General features: G+C 37.2%; 3 protein-coding genes across 3 annotated transcripts in view; all 3 read right to left on the reverse strand.

Moving 5' to 3' along the window:
* Nucleotides 1–1,738: 1,738 nt before the first annotated feature.
* LOC127984371 (uncharacterized) lies at nucleotides 1,739–3,894 on the reverse strand. Its single transcript, XM_052587017.1, has 6 exons — nucleotides 3,824–3,894; nucleotides 3,382–3,568; nucleotides 2,973–3,212; nucleotides 2,482–2,653; nucleotides 2,165–2,313; nucleotides 1,739–1,933 (listed from the first exon to the last, which is right to left on the reverse strand). The coding sequence occupies exons 1-6, from the start codon at nucleotides 3,869–3,871 to the stop codon at nucleotides 1,758–1,760; spliced, it is 972 nt and encodes a 323-aa protein (XP_052442977.1). The 5' UTR covers nucleotides 3,872–3,894; the 3' UTR covers nucleotides 1,739–1,757.
* A 156-nt stretch (nucleotides 3,895–4,050) lies between these two features.
* Nucleotides 4,051–6,224, reverse strand: LOC127983550 (uncharacterized). The gene is made up of 6 exons (XM_052585740.1): nucleotides 6,140–6,224; nucleotides 4,931–5,126; nucleotides 4,653–4,794; nucleotides 4,384–4,512; nucleotides 4,117–4,297; nucleotides 4,051–4,055 (listed from the first exon to the last, which is right to left on the reverse strand). The coding sequence occupies exons 1-6, from the start codon at nucleotides 6,222–6,224 to the stop codon at nucleotides 4,051–4,053; spliced, it is 738 nt and encodes a 245-aa protein (XP_052441700.1).
* An 11,258-nt stretch (nucleotides 6,225–17,482) lies between these two features.
* LOC127984350 (mitogen-activated protein kinase kinase kinase 5-like) overlaps nucleotides 17,483–24,113 on the reverse strand; it is a 36,405-nt gene continuing 29,774 nt past the window's right edge. Inside the window, exons 22-30 of the mRNA XM_052586974.1 lie at nucleotides 23,252–23,429; nucleotides 22,941–23,109; nucleotides 22,429–22,614; nucleotides 22,147–22,252; nucleotides 21,709–21,952; nucleotides 20,114–20,226; nucleotides 19,659–19,771; nucleotides 19,496–19,572; nucleotides 17,483–18,418 (exon numbers count right to left, since the gene is read on the reverse strand). Coding sequence (XP_052442934.1) covers nucleotides 18,358–18,418; nucleotides 19,496–19,572; nucleotides 19,659–19,771; nucleotides 20,114–20,226; nucleotides 21,709–21,952; nucleotides 22,147–22,252; nucleotides 22,429–22,614; nucleotides 22,941–23,109; nucleotides 23,252–23,429 — 1,247 coding nt within the window. The 3' untranslated portion in view covers nucleotides 17,483–18,357. The remainder of the gene's footprint in view (nucleotides 18,419–19,495; nucleotides 19,573–19,658; nucleotides 19,772–20,113; nucleotides 20,227–21,708; nucleotides 21,953–22,146; nucleotides 22,253–22,428; nucleotides 22,615–22,940; nucleotides 23,110–23,251; nucleotides 23,430–24,113) is intronic.

Raw genomic sequence — 24,113 nt, forward strand, 5'->3', positions numbered from 1 at the left:
AAAATTATTGCCTGGTGTCTGTCAATCACTAAAACACACGCATTACAACACATAATAGCCTTTAATTACAATCTGCATTTAAAACATTTGTCATACAGACTAAATACAGGCGTAAAGGAATAGTTCACTGTTAGAAAAAGAGGTACAATACAGGTCCATTTTTGTTCCCTAAGGTACAAACTTTGCATATGTACCCTTAAAAGTACAAAAATGTATCTTTAAGGTGCAATTGTGCACCTTTAAAGTCCCCGTGAAACGGAAGTTGTAAACGACTTTTCTCCAGTGTTGTGACGTATTTCCGAGAGAAACGGAATAATAAATGAGGAAAATAGTGGGCGTGGCTTATTTTCCAACTAGCACCTGATTGGATCTAGATAAGTAGGTGTTTCATTAAAAAAATGGAGGCAGATCTAAACGCAAGTTTACAATCGGTTGTTGAGGATTACTCGCCACCGGAATCACCGCAATTTAGTTTGCAGCAGGAGGAGGAGGAAGATGAAGAACAGGAACACACGGAGGATCATTTCGTCACGGGAATCAGACCTTACATGTTTGAGCCGTTATATGCGGAGAGTTCAAACGGTCACCTGGACGTGGCGGCTCAGGAGCAAGTTCACACTCGCGAGCATCTCGATGTGTCCCAATGGTAACACTAATTGTAATTATAAAACTATTTTTATTTGCCATTACTGCTGCAACCAATGTTTTTGAATGTTGTACCTTGTCTAGAATAGTTGCCTACATCTATAATTGACAGATAATAAAGCTTACCACGATTAAACCACAACTTTAATTTGTCAACTTAAACTGTACTATGCTTTTCATTCAGGTGCTCCTGTGGCTACTGCGAGCACATGGCCACTGGTCCTGAAAGACTATGTTGTAGGGAGGTTAGGCAGGTTTGTAAAAGAAGTGCAGAGAATGGGTATCATGTTATTAATCAGCCTATAAATGACACAGCAGCAGAGTAGAACTGAAGATAGCCAACTCTGACTTCAAAAAACCTTAACATTTGTAATACAGTGCCTATGTGTTAATACATTACATAAAATATACTACAGTCTAGAATAAATTACTAATAGTAAAATACTAAAACTACAAAATTGTTACATTATTTTTTATATAGATTGTTGATAAATGTGCAGAAGCAGAACTGCAACCTGGATGCATGACTCAACACCCAGGTTTTGAAGCGGTCTGCTTGAACCCATGGGTTCTTCAAGTTGAATACGCATCCTTGGTCCAGTATTATGGCGACTATGACCAAGATGTGTTTACTATCGAAGAGTAAGAGAATAATCATATCTGCAACAGTCAGTTTCTGTTCTGCAAACAATGCATTATTATCTAGTTTCCTTTTTTTGTCTTTAGGCGATACCGTCACACTGCCTACAGGACCTTTGTCAGATGGTGTTGGGGCTACTTGGGAAGAAAAATACGTGTTGTCCTCCCATCATGTGTTGTTGTTAAAATAAGATCCACATTCACATCAGAGAGATACACCGGCTTCAAGCTACCTTCACTACATCCACAATAGCAAGTGATATGCATGTACAACTGTATGTAATAAATAATGACAAAGGACTTTAATTACATTTGATGTTTCATTTATTACATCTTAAAGATTAATTTTAACACAAAAAATTACACACACACACTCTCTCTCTCACACACACACACACTCTCTCTACCACAGACACACTCACACACACTCTCTCACTCACACACACACATACACACTCGATCTAAACCTGCTCCTACTCCATCTGTGTAAAACGGGACCAGGGTCTGACTTCAGATTCCTGTAGGTCAGGCTTGTCAAAGGCAGCACATAAGTGGTCTGGAACCTCCAGTTGATTAATCTGCTCTTGGTATGGGCAAGGATTGATGACCACCTCCTCAAAAAACAGTCTTAGCAGACTCTCCACATACTCTATAATGCAAAAAATACAAGGAACCTGGCATTTTTTAAGTAGACATTTTTCTACAATTGGGATCAAACAACATTGTGGTCAGTCAAACAGCATTTACCATAAACAACATGTATAATGTAATGTACGTGTTAATTGTTCTATTATAACAATTAGTTAATTGATCTAATTTTGCAGAAGATCTACATATTTTCCATATTTATTGTATGGTAACATTATCCTTTTATACTTACTGTAGGTTGGTGCTGTTTTTCTGTAGTGAAGGGAATGTTCCCCCTTTTTGTATTTTGGCCATTTCACTCTGATGGACGGTTCACCACTCTGGCTGCATGCATACTCGCGATTGGAATTTTCATTATAGTGAAGAGCAGCAATGTGCAACCTACATAGTTAAATTAAGAAATGAAAAGGATAAAATTGGTTGGGGGGGGGGGTTGTTTAAAAAGTGATTAATTATGTGGATAAATTATGTATTTACAAATATAGGACAATGTGACAGATGCACATACAGCATTATTTATGAACTTAAAAGACATTTAAACTGTCACACCTGTTCAACATTCCCACAAATGAGAAAGCCACATTTTTCGGAGCAAATTTCAATATCAGGCTATGGAAACCTTCAACTGAGGAGGTCTGATGGTGAGGGCTCAGTTTTGCCACATCTTTCAGGAGGCGCTGGTTTATCATCAGGTCGCAAAACCGTTCACAAGCTTTAGTGCCTAATAAAGACAGTGAGTCCTTATCAACATATAACTGTAATGTAATTTTTATGGCTGGAAATATCAATATAGATTATTAAATCCCATTGCATCTGTATATCACTATGGCACTTGAATTCAACAGACTGTTGTCAATTTTAACCTTTAATATTACAATCATGGCTTATAAAAAAAATTAATTGTTTCACTCTTAGCAGAATCAGTATTCTAGTTTTCTAGTTTTAGATTTCAGTATTATAGTTTTTAGTTTATAGTTATCTTCATGTTTATTACCAAACTAGGCTAATCATGTAGCATTAGGAATCAACAAAATCCTTACTTGGTGTCAGCCAAGCTCGCATCTCAAGAGGTGGGTGGGCGCAGACTGGGAACAAGTCGCTGTCATGGTGGTGCACATTTTGGACGTGGTTGGTGACAGACTTCCATTTTTCCACGGCTTCTTCTCCTGTCTTGGAAGAGGATGCACACCAGTAAAGGTGGTTGATGATACTTCTCCTCCAGGCCAGAACCTCTCCACAACTACGCTCTTTCCCTAGTGCATCGATCTTCTTGGCAAGACCTTAAGTAGCAATTACAGAAAATAAAATGAATTAAAATATTAAACTTTTATCAGTTCTTAAATCATAGTTCAAGTTCATTTGTGCTTGTGTCATTGGAGTCACAAGTTTTGATACTATGTTGCTGTTGTGTATACATCTGATTAATCTTAAATGCTGCCAAACAGTTACCCTTTGAGACATGCCAAGTATCGAAGTAATGCTTGATATCAGGTCGCTGCTCCCTCAGATACTTTTGTATCGAAGGATGCCGATCTGTGACGATAGCACCAACCCTTAACCCTGCTGATTCCAGGAACTGGAGGCTTCTCAAAAAACCTTCGCGTTCCATTCGTGGACTTGCACCCACTTCATTACTCTGAGAGATGAAAAAAATATCAATTTAGCAGACAAAAGACATGTTTTGAGATGTAAAAAAAAATTACATTTAGACTTTTATCCTGACAGTTAATAGATACCATAAACCAAGACAATGAGTATGTTTACATGCACAATAATTTTAAGTTTTGATAATTATCAAAGTGTTGTGTTTTTATACACACTCATTGCGAGAAAGCCATACACAACAATGCCATTACAGATAATTGCAGTGCCATAGTAAATTGCATTTTACCTGGATTAACTGGATGTCCACCACCATGTTGTCTTCCAGGTTCATCATTGTGTAGCTTCCATACTTGGCACAGTCCTTCAGGGGGAATCAGAGTAGAACAGAAAATAGTTTAGGACATTACTGGTTTATTGACCAAAATTGTCACATTGAACAACATTTTAATCCAATTTATCTACAGTGTATTCCAAAATGCAAAATTCTTCAATGCTTCAGACATTTCGTAATGCTTATACTGTGGTTGGAATGACAAGAGGAAACTGAATGTTGTTATTTTTCTCTCAAAATTAACAAACCTGGGGAATCAGCTCTCATGTCACCACCCAAGACAACGGCCTTTCCATAATGCCTTGCCATCTCCAGCATTGTGTTTTGTTCAGTCCTCCAGTGCGATAAAATTGTTGGCTGGAGAAAGGTCTTCTGATGATTAAAAAACGTCCTGGGACATATACATTCCAGACAGAGTGCTGTCAGTAGCTGGAAGATATCACATTACATAAGTATAAAAAATGTTTAACAATGACCAATTTATACAATTTATTTTGTTTACACAAATGACAAACCTTGTGGATCTGTATGTATGAAGCCCCACTGAAGGCTACTGCTGCCGACAAATGCAAATTCCCAGCCGGTGTACTCTGGATGTGTGGCTGGCTGTTCCACTTTGTTTTTTGGAGGCAGTGTGAACAGATCTATGCGATTTTGAAGCATAAAATGTATATGAACAATATACAAAATGCCAATAATACAATAAATAAAATTATATTTGTTATAATTTTGTTATAATTATAAAATTATATTAACAATTTGTCAGTGCTACATTTATGATCACCTGTGTGATGGATACAAATGTCCCATTTACAAATTTCTCAACTGTGCAGGTATGGCAGCATGCTTGACACTTCCGAAACAGCTGTAGCAAATTCTCTTCATACACCATGTATTTCCTGGCTTTGTATAGTGGTTGGCAAACCCTGGACAATCATAACTCAGCAAATCAAATCATACTTTCTAACAAGGCATCTTGATTGATCATCTCAAACCTAACCTATATACCATGACATTTTTTAACATGTCTGAAGTTTTAGTGATAACCACATTTAGACTTACTTTTCAATGCTCTCTTGAGTGACATCAGGCTCATAGGTGACATCTGAACACTGGTTTGACGTGTATGTTGAGCTCTCCTCGAACACAGTGTCTTCCATGCGTGGCCTTTTAATTGGTGTTGAAGTGAGACACGGCGCTCCAATACCTGTACCAACACTCACACCAACAGAGTGGCCTAAAGGCTTCACCTGAACAGCTGAAAATTTCAACACACACATATGACAATCAAACACATGAAACAGCACAAGAAGACTATTACCAGTTAATACAATGAAGATAAACAAAGCTAGTAGCCTATAACTTTACCTTTACTCCGTCTTTTCTGCTTGTGGGTTTCCGTTTGAACTGACACATTTTTCAAAGATGGTGCATGACATTGACAGGCCACATCACTTGATACAGGCTGTATAACAGGAAATGCATTATGTTATGATATGGGTACAAGGGCAAAATAGATTATGCAGGACTGCCAACTTTTGAGTTCAAATTGGAGTGAGAATTACGATTCAATTCATAAGCTTCAACTTAAGCATCAATGGCTTAAAAAAAGAGAGAGACCGGGTGATCTTTTTTACACTCTTACATCATGACGTACCACAATTGAATACATTAAATCACCCTTTTTTAAACAGTTATCTCAACATTTAATAATGCATCAATCAACAAAAGCATTATTCCTTAACTATATAATTAAACATCTACTCTGATGCATTTATTTCAGTAACTATTTTAGTGCATTTTAAAGTCTCTGAATCTTGTAGGAGCTTTAACTTCTCTTCTAGATCTTATGATGATCTGCTTGTTCTCAGGGGATTTTTCTTGATGTGTTTGCTCCACCACAACAGGTAAGTCTGGACTCATTTAGCTTTCTAGGTTTGCATTAGTGTTTGACTCACTGTCAAAGTCATCTTGATCACCTCTTGACGGAATTTTTTTGTATTGAACAGATGCTTTCTGTTTCTTTTATAAATCCTTCCATCAATTGCGCGAAGAATGTATGACCTTGGAGAATCATGTTTCTTAAGAACTGTTGCAGGATTCGAAATTTGTCCTTGCTGAATCCTTACTTTGTCTCCTGGTGATATGTCTGGCATTTGCTTGGTGTTTTCGACATTCTGCCCATTAGATTTCGTGCTTGTGACATTCCGATGCCATCTATGGGAATATTGCGATATTCCAGCAACACAATATATGGATCTCCATTCTCACTTTGTTCCTTCGTAAGCATTCTCTTGATTGTCTGAAGCATTCTTTCTGCTTGTCCGTTTGACTGAGCATATCCTGGACTAGACATTTTGTGCTCAAACTCCCAGTTTTATGCAAAAGACTTGAATTCTTGACTTGCATATTGTGGACCATTATCTGATATTACCACATCAGGTATGCCATGTCTTGCAAACAGTGATTCCAATGCAATGATTACACTTCTGCTCGTAGTGTCATTCAGCTTTGCAATCTCTGGAAACTTGAAGTAGTAATTTACACACAGTAAATACTAAGAACCATTGTGATGAAACAAGTCAGTACCAACCTTTGCCCATGGTCTGCTGTGCATGAGGTATGAGTGGTTCATTTGTGTGACTATTTCAATGAGTGATGCATAAGGGACATAATTCTGTCCAGCATTGCACTCCTCATTTTAACTGGAATTGAGTTTTGCAGCTTTGAACACCAGTCCTGATTAGTAGCTGAGTTCCTCTTTATATGTCCAATCTTTCTGAACGTCTTTGTGCACTGAACTTTTTTCTGCAGGACATCCTTTCATGGTGTATTCTTTTAGTCTCTGCGTTTCAGGATCTTTAGCTGTTGGTTTTCTGAACTCTTTCAGTGTGACATAGTTTACCTCTAACTCCTCTTCAAGCAGGTCTTCGTTGTGTTCATCAAGGTATGACTCAATGCATCTGCTATGTGCATCTCTTTGCAGCCTCAATGGTGGATGATGTAGAGGTTTTTGAAGATGCTCTCGAGTGGCTTGTGATCGCTTTCTACTTGAATGTCTCTGCCACATTCATATTGGTGAAACTTTTAAAATCCATAAACAATTGCAAGTAGTCCCTTCTCAATTTGAGCATACTGATGCTGGCAATCTGTGAGCGCTCTTGATCCATATGCTATAGGTCTGTCATCTTGTTACAAAACTGCACCCATGCCCTCAGAGCTGGTGTCTACTGACAATGTTAATGGCTATTTGACATCGTAGAATTTCAAGGTTGAAGCATTCATTGCTAGAGCTTTAAGCCACAGAAAACTTTTCTCTTGTTCACTTCCCCAGAACTTTTCCACATCATTCTCTAGTGGAGCACTTACATCTGACAAGTTGTGAATGAACTTGGCTAAATACTGCAGCATACCCAGAAATCTTTGCAGCCCTTGCTTGTCTTCTGGTGGAGGTAACTGAATTACACTTCTTACTTTCTCTTCATCTGGTTTCAGTCCTTCTGCTGTAAGTACATGACCGATATACTTGATTTGTGATGTTTTGTGATCTGACATTTCTTTTTTTTCAGCTTGAGGTTGTATTCTCTTGCCCTTTGGAGCAATTTTCTCAGTCTGGCATCATGCTCTTGTACTGTTTCATCCCAAACCAGTAAATCATCCACAATGTTTATCACCCCAACCATATTGTCAATCATCTGTGCTACAGCTCTTTGAAATACTTCTGATGCTGACGATATTCCAAAAGGTAAATGCAGGAATCTGAATCTTGCTATAGGCGTATTGAATGTACACAACTTTCATTGTTCAATTTGATCTGCCAGAACCCTTGGTTGGCATCAAGTACTGAGAAAACTTTGGCATTTGGCATTTGGCATATTTGACACAACTTCCTCTACCGTAAGTAGAGGAAAGTGTTCACATTTGATTGCCTTATTCAAATCTTGTGGGTCAAGGCATATGCGAATTTTGTCAGGTTTGACAATCGTTACCATGCTGCTCACCCAATCAGTTGGCTCTGTTTGTCTTTCTATTACATTCATGTCTTCCATCCGGTGCAATTATTCAATTATTCTTTCTTTCAGTGCGACTAGAACATTTTTTGGAGCATGTACAACAGGCTTTACTGATGGATCCAGTTGAATATGATGATATCCTGGCATGCATCCTAGGCCACTGAACAGATCTTTAAACTCTTTTAGGGTGTCATTATCATTAGCAGACACATCATGTATCCTTTTACAGTTTTTCTCAGTCGCTTTGGTACATTTCTCGAATCAAACTCACAATTTGCAAAACATAAAGTGCATTTCTCAAAACAACTCGTACAAATAGCAAATCACCATGAATTACCTGCAAAAGCCAGTCTCCTGCTCAAAATCCTTAGTTCATCTCTCAAAAATAAATATCTGTGTCAATGAACATATCACTGCCATCAGAATGACAAGTCCTTGTGTCATAGTTTACGGATAAGACAGTCAAATTGCTTAGTCATGTTGTCAATATAACAGTTTACTCTGGAGGGATGATCTGATGTAAACTACTGTATTGAACAATATGCCATATGCTTATGTATGCCATATATCCATTTCAAACGTACACACATTACCGTATGTGGGATATTGACTGAAAGAGACTGGATAGAATTCCCAGTTACACTTTTACAAAGTCTGACCAAAAAAAAAAAACCTTTACAATGTCATTGTGATATAGAAAAGGAAAAACAAATATGGACACAAATATGAAAATAAGTCCATTTTCAGAATTTGTAACTTTTGTGTTGTCCTCTGTCTACAGTAAGCTTTTCAACTGAAGATTCATGAGATGAACCTTTGAGCTATTTCAGAGAAAGGGTTTATCATTGGTTTATCATCTACATTCTCTTCATAAGTCAAGATTCACTTGGACAATTCATGCCAAATGTACAAAAAGTCTAATAATAATGTGTAAAAATAAATATAAAAAGTGTGCTAGGCAGTTTTTGACAACTAGATTAACCATTTTGCATTTACAGTTTTTCTCAATTGCTAAAACACTAAAACCCATTGGCTGAACAAAGTTCTCAGTTGCCTGAACTTATTTAGCTAATTGTGCAGTCTGTTGTCAATACCTTAAACCATTTCACATGGTAAAACACAATTTGCAGATCTCACTTAGACTCTTCAGCAAAACGCTAAACACATTCTCATTCTCAAAACACATTCTGCACTCTAATGCACATGTCATTCATACTGGTAAACACAAGTGGCAACAATCAAATACAAATAGAGAACATGTGTCATTGATTGAACACAACCACTCAAAATTGATTTAACCTGTTTCAAATGATGTGACACAACCAATATAAGCCAGTTCAGAGAGCAAACAGGTTGTTGAAGGTGGGAAGATGAAAGTCTGAAAATGGATAGAAGAAACAATGTGAGAGGACGAGTGCGTATGCGAGGTGGGCGACGAGGAGGAGGGCAAGAAAGAGGAGGAGGAGGAGGAGGAGGAGGAGAAGGAGAGGCCGAAACATGATTGGACAGCGGGCCATTGTTGAAGTCCCTGGTCAACGAGGTCAACAAATCAACAAATCAACAAATAACAATAATTACACTATCACAGAGACCAAGCACAAGTTTATGAGATGCAGGGTACAGTACTGTAAAAATAGGGGTAGAAGGAGGAAGAACCAAAAAAAAAACCTGCAAAGAGCAAAGCAGAGTAGTAATTTCTGATCAATTTTGAGCTACTATGATAGAACATGTTTTCGTTCATCAAAAGACAAATGACGGAATAATATGAACTTTGTTTTGAGATTAAAAATTTACTTCTCCCTGAGAACTGTTTTGAACAATGTATTTTCTATTTGTTGGTGTATTGTTTACTGACTGCTTGATAGTGTACATCATTTTGATCACTTTGTTTATGATTTGAGAGCAGTGTTTGATTTTGAACACAGGTAAAACTGTTTTGAGGCGAAAGTTTCATTTTGCAAGAGGAGTCAGAGGTTTTGTAAATAGTGCTTGAAGATGAGGTTTTGTGTTCAATGTTTTCAGAAAATGTAGCAAGGTTTCAGAAATTGTGTTTTAGCAATTGAGAAAAACTGTAATGACTTATATGATGAACTAAAGACTAGATGTTTTGAGTGGTAAGACTGTTGCACAGAAAACTATGCAATACGTTTTGAGCAACATGACATGAGCAACTGATAATGTAGGAAACTGCCGATAAACATGCATAATCAATTGCATGAATGTACAAAAGCAATCGCAACTTGTTCAAAAGAATGAGAAACTGGTTTTATGATGTGTATAAATAACTAGATGATGTGGAGGTTGTACAAGTAGTTTTGAGAATTTCATTTCTGTTTTGAAAAATGCACCAAAGTGACTGAGAAAAACTGTAATCATGCCTAATGTTTGACATGTGGCTCTTCCTAATATTGCAGGAGCATCTTTTTCCACAATCTGGAACTGAATCTTGTGTTTTTTACCTTTGTACTCACGGGTTAGCTGTTTCTGTCCCAATGACAACATCTGGTGTCCAGAGTATGTACTGTAAGTAACTTGCAGGTGGATTTTAGCAGCTTGTCCATTATGTTCAGTGAGTTGAAAATCTTTAATGAGAGAACGTTACATTCTGCAGCAGTGTCCAAATTGAATTTCACTTGTTTTCCTCTTATCTTGAGCACTTCTGACCACTCTTCTTTTACTTTCTGGATCTCAGTAGTGACAGACTGTATGTTTTTTTTTTCTAGTGTGCCCAGGAACATATTTTTGTCACCTTCCTCTGTCTGTTCAAGCGTGTGCATCTTTCTAGGGTGTTTCCACTCATTTTTACTAATTTTTGCAAAGTGGTTCTTTTTACTACACTGTCGGCATGTTTTTCCAAAGGCAGGACATTTTCTCTGCTCATGTTTATAACCACATCTGCTGCACTTTATGTCATCACTAGAATCACTTCTCATTGGCATACTCTTGTTGATTATTTGCTTGTGCATGTCTACTTCTTCATTTAATGCTTTTACTTGGCTAGACGTTATTTCGTTAGCCCAACAAATGTCCACAGCTTTTGCTAGTGTGAGATCTGCATCTCCTATGCCACAAACAATTGTGTCTCTGATTAGTGAATCATGCAATTCTCAAAACTCACAGTCTTTTGCCTTGTTCTTTATTTCCTTCAATAGGCATCAATTATTCTCAGACGGTCCTTGAGCCTCATGAATAACATGTGATGTATGTAATGTAGGTTGTTACTCGGTTCACAATAGTTTAGGAATTTCTGTTTGAGAATGTCGATCTTGTCTCTCTCATCTTCATGAAATTAAAAAGTATTGCAAACTTTTATTGCATCCTAACCTGCAATGATTTCTCTGCAATACCGCTAGCCGTCAAGAACATGTCGAATTTTTGTATCCAAATCTTCCAGTTTTCGGCAAGATTTCCTTGTAAACACAGGTTCAATGGTGGCTGTAACTGTGCCATTCTTCTTTCGATGCACTTACAACTTCTGACACCATGTATTGTTGTTTTAAACCATTTAATTAGACGACAAGCTCTGGCTCTAGAATGCTTTATCTATCTCCTTGTTCTTACTTGTCACGTGCCTTTTTAAGTTACACTCTTGCATCACGACGTATCACACTTGAATTCATTACAATACATTTTAACGTCACGGAAGCACAAAAATATCATGATACAACACGGCAAAATTAAACCTAAAATACATTATATTAACACAGCTTTCGACATTAAGTGTTTTATGGATTAAACGAAAAGAAAGACCATGTTCCCTTCACTTAAACAGCTCCTTTACCTCAGACATATCCATACAACACTTACTCAATATTTTTAATTGTTGTACATTTGTGTTTAAATACTTAAGTTTTAAGTAATATGTTTACACCTTTTTTAATATACAAAGTATTGATCAATTCAATCGAAGTACAAATTCAGTCCAACTTAATGTTACCTAACGTGTGAACTTGACAAACATTTAACATAGCCTAAATATTTATATTTCATCAGACAAACAACTTATAAAAATCTTGTAAATATCCACTCAAAAACATTGGATATGCTGTTTATGTTTGTAGATAAATTCAGTGGTACTCACCTGACTCGTGAACTTGAAAAGATGGCGTTGTTTTTCCCGCGAAGTCACTCAGGTTTGTGCATTAGCATTGCTAATTGTTGACTGGATTTGTAAATAACCACTCATTCAATGTTTTTCAAATATATTTGTATAGACTTACTATACGTACTTTCTACTAAGCCCAAGCAATAAAATTAGCACAACTTAAATATTTTTGCCCTTCCAACATTTGTTTTATTAGATTTTTTTATAGTGCACCAGCAGAAAGAGTAATATCACATGAGTGCAGTTTTTGTTGCGAAGAATGCAAATCATAGACATAAGGTGCAAATCTGATTTTATACAATAGTTCATTAAACAAGAAGTTTATATTGTGATATATTATAAACACAATATTGTGTGCTTTTGTTCAATATTGCCAATTAAAAATTACCTATAAAGGCACAGCAGAACTGTTGTGTTTAGTCTCTGAAAGAATCTGCATGAATGAATCGTGTGAACCAATGATTTAAAGCCCATCCATAGAGAGAGCCATTTACTTAATTCCTGAATGAATCAGCCGTTTGAACCTTAGATATATATATAGGTGCCCCATCTGACTGCTCCAGGCACGTAGATGCGGCCGCCATCTTGGAACGGTCAGCTTTACATCATTCACTATACTGTAGGTTCTCACAAAGCCATTGAGTCGTTCTGTACAGGATTGTGGCATCTTTCGAATATTCAGTGATAACTATGGTGAATGATGTCAAGTTGACTGTTACAATATGGCGGACGGCTTACGAATAGCGAAAGACTGTAGAGTACCCAAGACATGTGACTAGTTTTGAAGGGAGAAAAATGCAACGCTCAATATACCCTCCTAGGAATATTTCATGTTCTTGGAATGTTTTCAGCGGCAAGTTTTATATAAGTTCCCAGAATGTTCTCCTAAAAGGTATGATAACATTTGCTAAAAACAGTGTAAAAGGTTTATTGATAACATTGTTAGAAAGTTATCCTCTAACATCCTAATAAAGCTTCCCATCACACTAGATGTGGACACATTGCTCAGAAGTCAAATTTGGGTTGAAAATGAGAAACCCAAACTTTCTTTGATGTCAAGCTCCAGTGTAAATAACTTTAAAAAAAACAGCATTACCAGATTCACTTATTAAAAACATGATTTACTTTTTTTTCTGTCATACATTTAACAATAGGTTTAGATGTTGTTGGTTTATTGGAAATAATAATTTGGTTTGACATCACCATTATGGTGATCAGTAGTTAGGCAGTGTGATTTCCAGTGTTAGTTTTTATCTGGCTCTGTAACTATGTTTGCTATAGCAAAAACAGTGAGAGAAAAATGTTAAAGATTTCATCATGTAATGATCTGATCAATTGCTCTCATCTAGAGTTTAATGTATGTTATTAATTTTTGCATGATGCACCCAGACTACTTTGCAGGATGAAGCATGTCACTATTATTGAGATTCATACATTGATTATTGATGTCTGTGTGTGTCTAAGCATTCAGTAGCTCAAAGTGTAACCAACAAGTTTTTATTTTTAATCCTTGGAACAATCACACTGAAACTCTGCTGGGTCTCAGTCTGTTGATACATTGAGTTCCTATAAAAAAAAAAAGTGCATCTAATACCAAAGATTAGATGGTATGAAGTCAAACAATCAGACCACTATGTGAGGATATCTTTAATCATCAGCAAGCAACCAGCATCATCTAACCACATGCTCTCTTGCTGTGTTTGCCATATCAAACATAGCTACAGCAGCTAGAAAAAAACATTGATGAGTCAAGTGTCAAATTGCCCCAACTAAAGCTAACACTGATCACTGATAAACCAAACTATAACTTCTAAACAGAAATCAACATCTAAACCTCTTTTAATCCCAATAAGAATTGTATAAATGTATGACAGAAATAAATTCTATCTGGTTTATAATAAGTGAAGTTGATCCTGTCTTTGGAGTATTTAATGAAGTTGGCAAAGGTTGGGTTTTTACTTTCAACCAAAATCTGACATCTGAGCAACATTCAAGTCCACGTGCATTGTCCAATGGAAAGATTCCTGATTCAATCTTAATTAGAATGTTAGGGCATAATAATGATAATAATGTTCTAATAATGTTATTAATAAACATTTTGAGAATGTTTTTAGAGAATGTTGTCCTACCTTTTAGGGAGACTTTCTGGGAACTAAAATAAAACTTGGCGTTGAAAATATTCCCATAACATATAATGTTCCTGGGACATTCTCAGAACAATAACATTCCTAGCTGGGTAGCCGCTCAATCGCAGGAAGCCCTGCCTTCTGAATGAAAGAGCCAGTCACTAATTGGTGAAGTCAGCGTGTCTTTGCAGCTGCAGATGTCCTGGAAACAGTCAGCGCTCTGAGACTGCGCATGCACACTGGCTGATCTAACCGGAAAAATACACTTTTTATAAAGCTATCTGAGCAAAATAAACATTTATGAGAAAAATCAAATCAAGTCAATGATATCACTGTAGATGAAGTGACCCCAACTAAGCAAGCCAGAGGCGACAGCGGCAAGGAACCAAAACTCCATCGGTGACAGAATGGAGAAAAAAACCTTGGGAGAAACCAGGCTCAGTTGGGGGCCAGTTCTCCTCTGACCAGATGAAACCAGTAGTTCAATTCCAGGCTGCAGCAAAGTCAGATTGTGCAGAAGAATCATCTGTTTCCTGTGGTCTTGTCCTGGTGCTCCTCTGAGACAAGGTCTTTACAGGGGATCTGTATCTGGGGCTCTAGTTGTCCTGGTCTCCGCTGTCTTTCAGGGATGTAGAGGTCCTTTCTAGGTGCTGATCCACCATCTGGTCTGGATACGTACTGGATCCGGGTGACTGCAGTGACCCTCTGATCTGGATACAGACTGGATCTGGTGGCTACGGTGACCTCGGAATAAGAGAGAAACAGACTAATATTAGCGTAGATGCCATTCTTCTAATGATGTAACAAGCACATCGGGTGTTATGGGAAGTGTTCCCGGTTCTGGTTTACCTAATTAATGCAGCCTAAAAATCCTTTAACGGATTTGGATATTAAAAGCATATTAGTATGTTATGTGTATGCCAGGTTAAAGAGATGGGTCTTTAATCTAGATTTAAACTGCAAGAGTGTGTCTGCCTCCCGAACAATGTTAGGTAGGTTACTCCACAGTTTAGGCGCCAAATACGAAAAGGATCTGCCGCCCGCAGTTGATTTTGATATTCTAGGTATTATCAAATTGCCTGAGTTTTGAGAACGTAGCGGACGTAGAGGATTATAATGTAAAAGGAGCTCATTCAAATACTGAGGTGCTAAACCATTCAGGGCTTTATAAGTAATAAGCAATATTTTAAAATCTATACGATGTTTGATAGGGAGCCAGTGCAGTGTTGACAGGACCGGGCTAATATGGTCATACTTCCTGGTTCTAGTAAGAACTCTTGCTGCTGCATTTTGGACTAGCTGTAGTTTGTTTACTAAGCGTGCAGAACAACCACCCAATAAAGCATTACAATAATCTAACCTTGAAGTCATAAATGCATGGATTAACATTTCTGCATTTGACATTGAGAGCATAGGCCGTAATTTATATATATATATATATATATATATATATATATATATATATATATATATATATATATATATATATATATATATATATATTTTACATGTCTGCATCAGTGCAGCTCAATGTTGTAGCTTGCCACTTCCTGGATCAACATTTTACTCTAACATTATGAAGTTTTAATTTATATGCTGTCTATTGCTGATGATCGCATTATTTTTAACATGCATCTGTTTACATAAGAGATGGCTTGTTTCTCTGTCCTGTTAATGTGTGTTTTTGTTTGGGAGGTTTTGTACTCGTTCAGATGATGTATGTGCCCCGAGTATATAACAGTTGCAGTAAATTAGCTTAAAAGGGAAATGTATATAAATAATTACAATTAATTGTGATTAATTACAATTTGTCACAAACCAGGATGCCAGCTGAGGGTTTAGTAAAAGCAGATAGGTTGAACAATTGAACCATAAACAATTATTGTACATGTATGTATATATACTTATACACAAAAGCAGTCTTAAATCGCTGGGTTATATTTGTAGCAATAGCCAACAATGTAATCTTATGGCTCAAATTTTTTGATTTTTCTTTTATGCCAAAAATCTTTAGGACATTAAGTAAAGATTATGTTCCATAAAGATATTTTGTAAATTTCCTACTGTAAATATATAAAAACTTAATTTTTGATTAGTGATATGCATGGCAAAAGCATATGCGTAAGAATTTGAACAACTTTAAAGATGATCATCTCTATATTAATTTTTTTTTGCTCCCTCAGATTCCAGATTTTCAAATAGTTGTATCTCAGCCAAATAATGTCCTCCTAACAAACCATACATCAGTGGAAAGATTACTTATTTCAGAGGATGTATAAATCTCCATTTTGAAAAATCTCCCCTTATAACTGGTTCTGTGGTCCAGGGTCAGGAGCAAGAAAAGCTGGCACTGTCCCAGTAAAATGGTCAGCGCTGTATAGAACATTTGTCTTTTTCTTGTTATCATGATTTCTTTTTTCTCTTATATCATATAAAATTCGACATTTGCATAGCAACATCCAAGTCTTTTACCATATTATTTAGTATAGATTGATGATAACATTCATAATAACATGCATCTTCGGTCAAATATATCCTTTCCCTTTGCAAGGAAGGTCTTTACTGTTGTCTTTTCAATAGATCAGATGTCTGTGCATTATATTAATTAGAGCAGCAGGAATAGCTTGACCACTGCAAAAAACACCTTTTTTCTTTATCTTGTCTAACATAAACATTGTGAATTATTAGAGTTATCCAGTCCTAAAACTACAGTATTATAATCGATCTTAGATTGTTGTGAACAAATAGTATCCACCCGTCCTCTTTAGGTTTGTTTAACAGAAGAGCACCTGCTGAGGGATTTGAGCCATGACTGAGAAAAACACCTGATTCAGTCACAAAAATCAAAATCAATTGGTAAAAAAGTATCCAAGCTTCTTTTTTATTTTAATATTCCTTGCAGAAAAGCTGTCAAATCACCCATTTCTGATGTAATATCTAGAACAAGGATGCATGCATGTCCCTTCAGACAATAATAAATCCTCTTCAGTGATCCTGGAAGATCATTTTGCAAGGATCTTTTGATTACACCATAAAGCTGGTGAGAGTAGCAGCACACAAGCTGAAATAATCACCACATGACTGCTCTGGTGATCATGAGGTTGTGTTGGTCACGCTTTGTCTTCTTATTGCTGTTTTAATTACATAAAATGATTGTTAAATCACATGTAAAGGCATTATATTTCAATGGATGCAGATAGTTATTACTTATATATATATATATATATATATATATATATATATATATATATATATTCTTGAATTGACAGAATTATTTGGAATTATGAAGACTTTTTTTTTTTTTTCAAAGTTTTTATTTGCCTCAAAAGTGAAATTCAAATTTGCACAAAAGGAGTTAAAATGAAAACACTGATCATGCAAACATTTACCACAGATTTCCAACTTATTACATGATTGTCACATTACACAGCCCTGTATATGCATATATAAATATATAAACAAAGCTTTTTCCCCTCCAATGAACTAGCACTGATTAAAAAATAAATAATCACTGAAATGAAATTACCATATTACGTCATTAGATGTGTATTTATGTTTAATGATTTCACTAGAAACTCGCAGTGCCATCAAGTTCAATTAAAATGGTAATTTTTTTAAATTTAACAAGGTCTTTGAGATTGTGCACAATAAATAGACATAATTCTGTGTGCTTCTGGATGGTGAAATATAGTGCAATTTACATATCATCTCAGGAAATACCCTTCAGAGGTGGTTTATTCATTTGTCACCCCAAACATGAGGAAATACAGTACAATTTGATTGGTTATTGTGTTTCTTCATAGCTGTAATTCAGAATATAAGTAAATATAACTAGATTTGATTAAAAAAGGCATTTTATGTGCCAATACACCTTATAAATGATACATTAAAAATATGTAAAACAGACACCTGTGTGTTTAGTTTCAGTGTCTTTTTCTGACAGGAGAAGGGATTTTGGGCTGCAAAAGGTTTCTCAGGCAGGTCAAGACGTTTCTGTAAACAAATATCAAAAATAAAACAAGCTTCCTGTATAAAGATGCCGTAACAGCGCTCACGTATCAAATGTGTGGATCTGCAACAATTAATTTACAGTCACTTGTACAACTGCAATTTCACAGACGGATAAAAAAGGCTAAAACACGTATTTACACGCGATATGAATCATCACAAAGACTTGAATTGATCCCATTAAATATTTGGTTATGTCTGAAGCGTGAGCAGGGCACATATGTGTCGCTCTCGTCTTCAGCCTGGCTTCTTTCTGTGCTCGCTGATGGCGGTCCAGAGCTTACACAGGACTCCACCTCTGGAAACACAAGACACAGCATCACACACTACACCACACACACTTCTTACTGACGGCGCACAGTGATGTAATCATCCTAGAGCTAATGTAAATAATGCCATATGTCAAAAACACAGCATCACTGCAACACTGAATACTTTAAAATTACTATTTAATTATACTAATGTTTACTCAGAGTGTGCCACTCAGAATATTTACAAAGAACTTTATCATCATGAAATATAATTGATGTGTGGAGAAGAGCCAAATCTAAATGACATCTAAACTAAACTGTATTTACAAAGAAATACACAAATGAGATGTATTCAATAGAAAGTGTTTGTGTGTCCGTCAACACACACACGTCTTTTTTCTTCTTCCAAACAATGAACAAGCAGTTTATGACACAATCTAATGCTTTTTTATAGAAGCTTAATTTGCAAAAGATTTAATAATTTGGCGTTTTCATATTGTTTCAGCAGACACCACACTGCAAAAATAATACAGAACCTACACACCACTATGCAGAAAAAAAGTTGAAGTGCATTTCAAATAAACACTGTTTTAATGTGACTGGCAAATGTATTAAAATACAATAATTAAAATACAAAACAATATTATTTTATTTTTTAATAGATTAGTGCTCTCAAAAATCCAAAATAAAGGTTCTTATTTGCATAATATATGTGTGTACGGTGTATGTTTGTAATGTATATATGAATACACACACACATTAAGTATATAAATATTCTGTATAAAATGTGTGCGTGTGTGTCTGTGTGTATATATATTTTTTCTTAAATATATACATGCATATTTATATTTGCATAATACATAGTGTATACAAAGTACACACACATTTATTATGGAAACAGTGGATGCAATTAATCATTTAAATAAATGCATCCTAGTTCAATCCTAGTTAAACCTTATTTTAAAAAACATTTTATTGATCCTAACTTTCTGAGCAGTAGTGTACTTAATATTACAAGTTACACCTATAAATGTCCTTGGCAGTTTTTGAGACGTTGTAAACACAAACTAAAAAAAAAAAAAACAAACAGAAAATATTACAGAATATCGTAAATATTCACGCACCGTAATCTCAAAGTCTTCAAGTCGTCTCTTGTGACATAATGAAGGATGTCATCAAGACTGTAATCTTCAGATATTATCTGTGATATGGACAGGAAATAATCGGTTATCTGTTTATACAGGACCACTCTTATGTCCAGTGTCTGGTGATGTTTCTGTATGTTACCCTCTCTATGGAATCTGCATCGGCCCCGTGCTGTTTGAGCCATTCCAGAAGTTCCTGGTCTCCCTCTCGCTCAAATGAACTACTGGTGCTCATGAAGAAGTGCGCAGGAACATCTGCCATGAACCGTGAAGCACAGACTCAGACTGTAGTGTTCATTTTGAAAGATTAACACTGAAAATATATTCTAGTGCAATTATTTAATACATCGCAAGAGGTGAAATACAAAATACTGCAATGAAAAACAACCATCTGAACAAAGCAATTCTCTCTGCGAATGCAAAGGCACATCACAAAGATGAATGTCATCTATGATGATGGTTTTTCTAATTAACACTACCAGTTTTAAACAGTTTTTCATGGTGACACTAGCATTTCATTTATATTCAAGACTGTTTGTCTTCTCTCTCTTCTATGTTAGTTGTGTGTGTGTGTGTGTGTGTGTGTGTTAGACTCACCAGCCGGCGCGGATCGACACTTCAGTAGTTTGATCTCTTGTTCTCTCTCCTCCAGCACTTGCTGTAAGATGGCCTGATACTCTCTCTCCTTCTCTATTAATTCCTCCAACAGCCTACAGCACACAAACCAACACAGTCATGTGCAAGTCTAGAACAACAGAGATCATCACATACCGTATTTTCACACTTTTTTTATAATTTGGCTGGTCCTGCGACTTATTTATCAAAATGAATTTGACATGAACCGAGAGAAATGAGCCAAGAGTTCACATTACCATCTCCAGCCACTAGAGGGCGCTCTATGCTGCTCAGTTCTCCTGTAGTCTACACTGAACACATAGAGCGCCCTCTCGTGGCTGGAGACGGTAATGTTTTCTCATGGTTCTAAATAAATGCGACTTATAGTCCAGTGCGACCTATATATGTTTTCCTCATCATGACGTATTTTTGGACTGATGCGATTTATACTCAGGTGCGACTTATAGTCCGAAAAATACGGTAATTAGTCTAGAGTGGTTAAATGTACGACTTAACGCAAATAAACAGTGCTCGGTGCATACTAGGGTTGCAAAAAGATGGAAAATGTCCAGTAAATTTGGGAAACATTCCAGAAGTTCTCCAGGATTTTTGGGAATATTTCAACAATTTTAGGAAATTGTCCACCCCTTTGTAACTGTACTGCATTCTTATCTATTAGTGGGGGCTGGGGTCGGTTTATATGTTTGTATGCTTATATAGCACTCCTAGAGCCATTTCTGCAAACAGTGGTTGTTTTGTTGGCTATTGTAACCGAATGCAAACTCAGAATTGCGTTTTGTGTGAATGCTCCCAGTCTCAGGACATTCCCAGGATTAACACTTTCTGTAGGATTTGTTCTACTAGTGATAACATTTATTCTGCCACTATTTGACCGATAACTTACACAACACAGTTGTTTATGAGAGAGCAACATAAAAATGAAAGAGCAGGGCTACTCAGTGAACACAGCAGAGTTCACATGGTCTTGATGGGGACCATGAAAACGCCACTTCATCTTTATGGGATTATATGGGATCTGTGGGAATGAGCAAGATTCCCAGAACAACTCTCTCAGTACTTTCCCAGAATCTCTTTATGAAAGAGGCTTGTGTTTGGAGTAAATCTGTGTACCCCAGAAGAATTGTTTGGGGGACAAAACTAAACTGTTCTATTAACGAAATACAGGCGTATTTAGACGTTTGGTTTGATTCATAAGAAATGATCGACAGATGAACTGAATATCAGAGAATTATCTCAATGTGTTTAAAATCGTGAAAGCCAGGGCAAGATTTGAGAGCTACAGGGGAATAATGACTTGGGTCTGGGTTTGTTCTTCACAAATAGCTTTCGAATTACTTCAGAATCCCTGGAACAAAGCAGGAGTCATCAGGACAATCAATGGGATATACTTAATGACACTCATAGGGTGTGACAGACACATTAACCATTCACTTCAATTAAATACAAAAAGTAAAACTGGCATCATGTGTTGCAGATGATCAGAATCTGTCACTATCATTCACATGTTTACAAATGCACCCAATCCTGTATAATAGAGCTGCAAAACACCATCCTACCTCTTGGTTTCTAGCTTCATGCGACCCAGCTCCATGCTAGTCGATCGCTGAGCGCTGTGAGACTCATGGGAAACTGTTGAACTGAGCGTGCTCACTCCAGATGTGACCACAGTGTCGTCATGATGAGTGATAGGTGGCGCTATATCCTTCAGCGCAGCGCTCCCCTGAGGAACGGTGTCGTCATCAATGTCCTCTTGCTCAGCGGGGTCGCTCTCAGACGCCAGCGTGAAATGTGTCCGCAACTCTGAGAGCGCACAGACAAACACATCAGATGAACACCTCCTGAAGCCCCCCAGGGAGCACATTTACCGGACCCCGCAGGTCAGATCAAGGAGAGTCGATTCAGTTGTGCTAAATAAGGGGCCTTGAGACTCCCTGCCATTAATGAACAACAGCCAAGAGAACGGATTGCTTTAAATAGAAACTGTTGTTGTTTACCAGGTACTAATATGATGATGGCAGTCTGTACAGCCTTTCGAATGATGTTATCCAGAGCAAACATCCAGTGCGGCTTTATGTTGTGGTTGTGCAGGACTTTATTTACCTGGAGAAACACAAAATGTTGAGCCATAACTATTCCCGTTTACTGTAATGAACTTTGGGAGTTTTATTGAAAAGTCACATTTAAATTCGAACTTCATGGGAAAGAAGTCATTGTAATGATAAACAAATCTCAAATAATTGTGAGCACAATTTATCAGGCTTTGGCTAGACACCCACCGCATCCTGGAAGCCGAAGAGCGCCACCTGGAGTTGGCTGATCGCTGTGCTGTCAAAGTCGAGCTCTAGTTTGAGCTGAGAGAGGGTGCTGGCGATTATTTTTCTGTCTGCCATCCTCACAAAATCACCCAGACTTTCAACCAGCGTGGAGATATGCTGATGCTTCAGTTTCATCTCCTCAGACCCCTGCATTGAGACAGAAAAGGGACACAATGCACTTGATAATTATTTCTCTGATGTTGCACTAAATGTGTAATTCTAGGTAAAAGACTCGTTATGTGCAGCAGAGTGACAAACACTTTTATAAAAAAAAGGCTACCATAAAATGAAAATGTATTTATTACCACATTTAAACAAAGTGTCAAGCTTCTATTAGAAGATCCTGGACATGCAAAATAAAGTTAATTGGCTGCTCAGTGATTTGGAAAATCTTTTTCGAAGCATCTTGTGCTAAAAGAAGACGTATGGCTCGTTTTGCTATGATTCACACCAGATGTTGTAGTCGGGTTCACCTGTGTGGGCGCTTCGAGCAGGTGAAGCACTATTTTCTCTCTGTCCTCAGTCAGGATTCGGTGTAAAGTGGCTCTCCTCTCACTGTCTTTCCTCAGCATGAAGAAACCAGGGTCCTTCTCTTCTGGGGACGGCGGTGCGCTGTGGTCTTCAAAGTTCTCCACAGGAATACTGCAACAGTGTGAGGAGGAGTATACTTACAGACGCACTCGATGCAAAGAATACAGACAAAAGCATGCATCAATCTCAATTTCTACCCGATGCAAAACAAATGCTACACTGCAACACAATAATCTTCACACTCTCTGCTGACCTCAGGAAGAGGGAGCGATGACCTTTGACCTCTCGGTCGCCGTAGCACTTGGTGCTGGGTTTGAAGCTGAAGGGGTTTGTGCAGAGCTCATTGTCAGGTGAGACAGAGCCATATTCACTGCTGCTGCTGGTGTCCTCCACCACAACAGGAACGGGAAGAGATATGCTCCGCAGATACTCTACAAGACACGACAAGCACAATGTCCCTTCATACAGCACACGCTCAAACAAGAGCTAAACTAAAATGACCAGTGATCATTTACAGTTGCCTAGGGCTGTGCAAAAAATTGAATGCGATTTTCATGCACATCTCATCAGTAAAGACGCTCCTGTAATTAGAAGTGTATCCCCAGCACGTGCGTTCAGATCAGGGTTGCCAGGATTTCACAACAAATCCTGCCCAGTTGCTTCTCAAAACTACTCCAAAACTAATCGCGATTCCAGGAGGTTCCCAGATAAAAAATTGCTTTCCAGGGTTAAATTTTAAGTTTAATGGCAAGGTTGCCTTGGTAAAATTCGCATTTTAGGGGGTAAATATCCCGTTATTGGTATTGTCGCTTTGACCCGCGGACATTGGTTGGCATTTACTACACAGAGCCGTAATTCACTGACAATCTACACAAAATCGATGTTAAAATCGGTGGCGATTCTTTGTCGATTTTGAAAGCGATTTTGTGTTAGTTGTCGGTAAACTACGGCTCTGTGTAGTAACTGCCGCTCCACCTGAACCAGTGTTACCAAGTCTGCGGTTGTTTTTCATGTCCGCGGTTTGAAGCAACGTAATATTTAGCCCCTAAAATGCGAATTTTACCAAGACAACCATGCCAAAAAAAAAAAAAATATATATATATATTTTAACCCCG

The sequence above is a fragment of the Carassius gibelio genome, chromosome B20, assembly GCF_023724105.1.
Source record: "Carassius gibelio isolate Cgi1373 ecotype wild population from Czech Republic chromosome B20, carGib1.2-hapl.c, whole genome shotgun sequence".
Lineage (NCBI taxonomy): Eukaryota > Metazoa > Chordata > Actinopteri > Cypriniformes > Cyprinidae > Carassius > Carassius gibelio.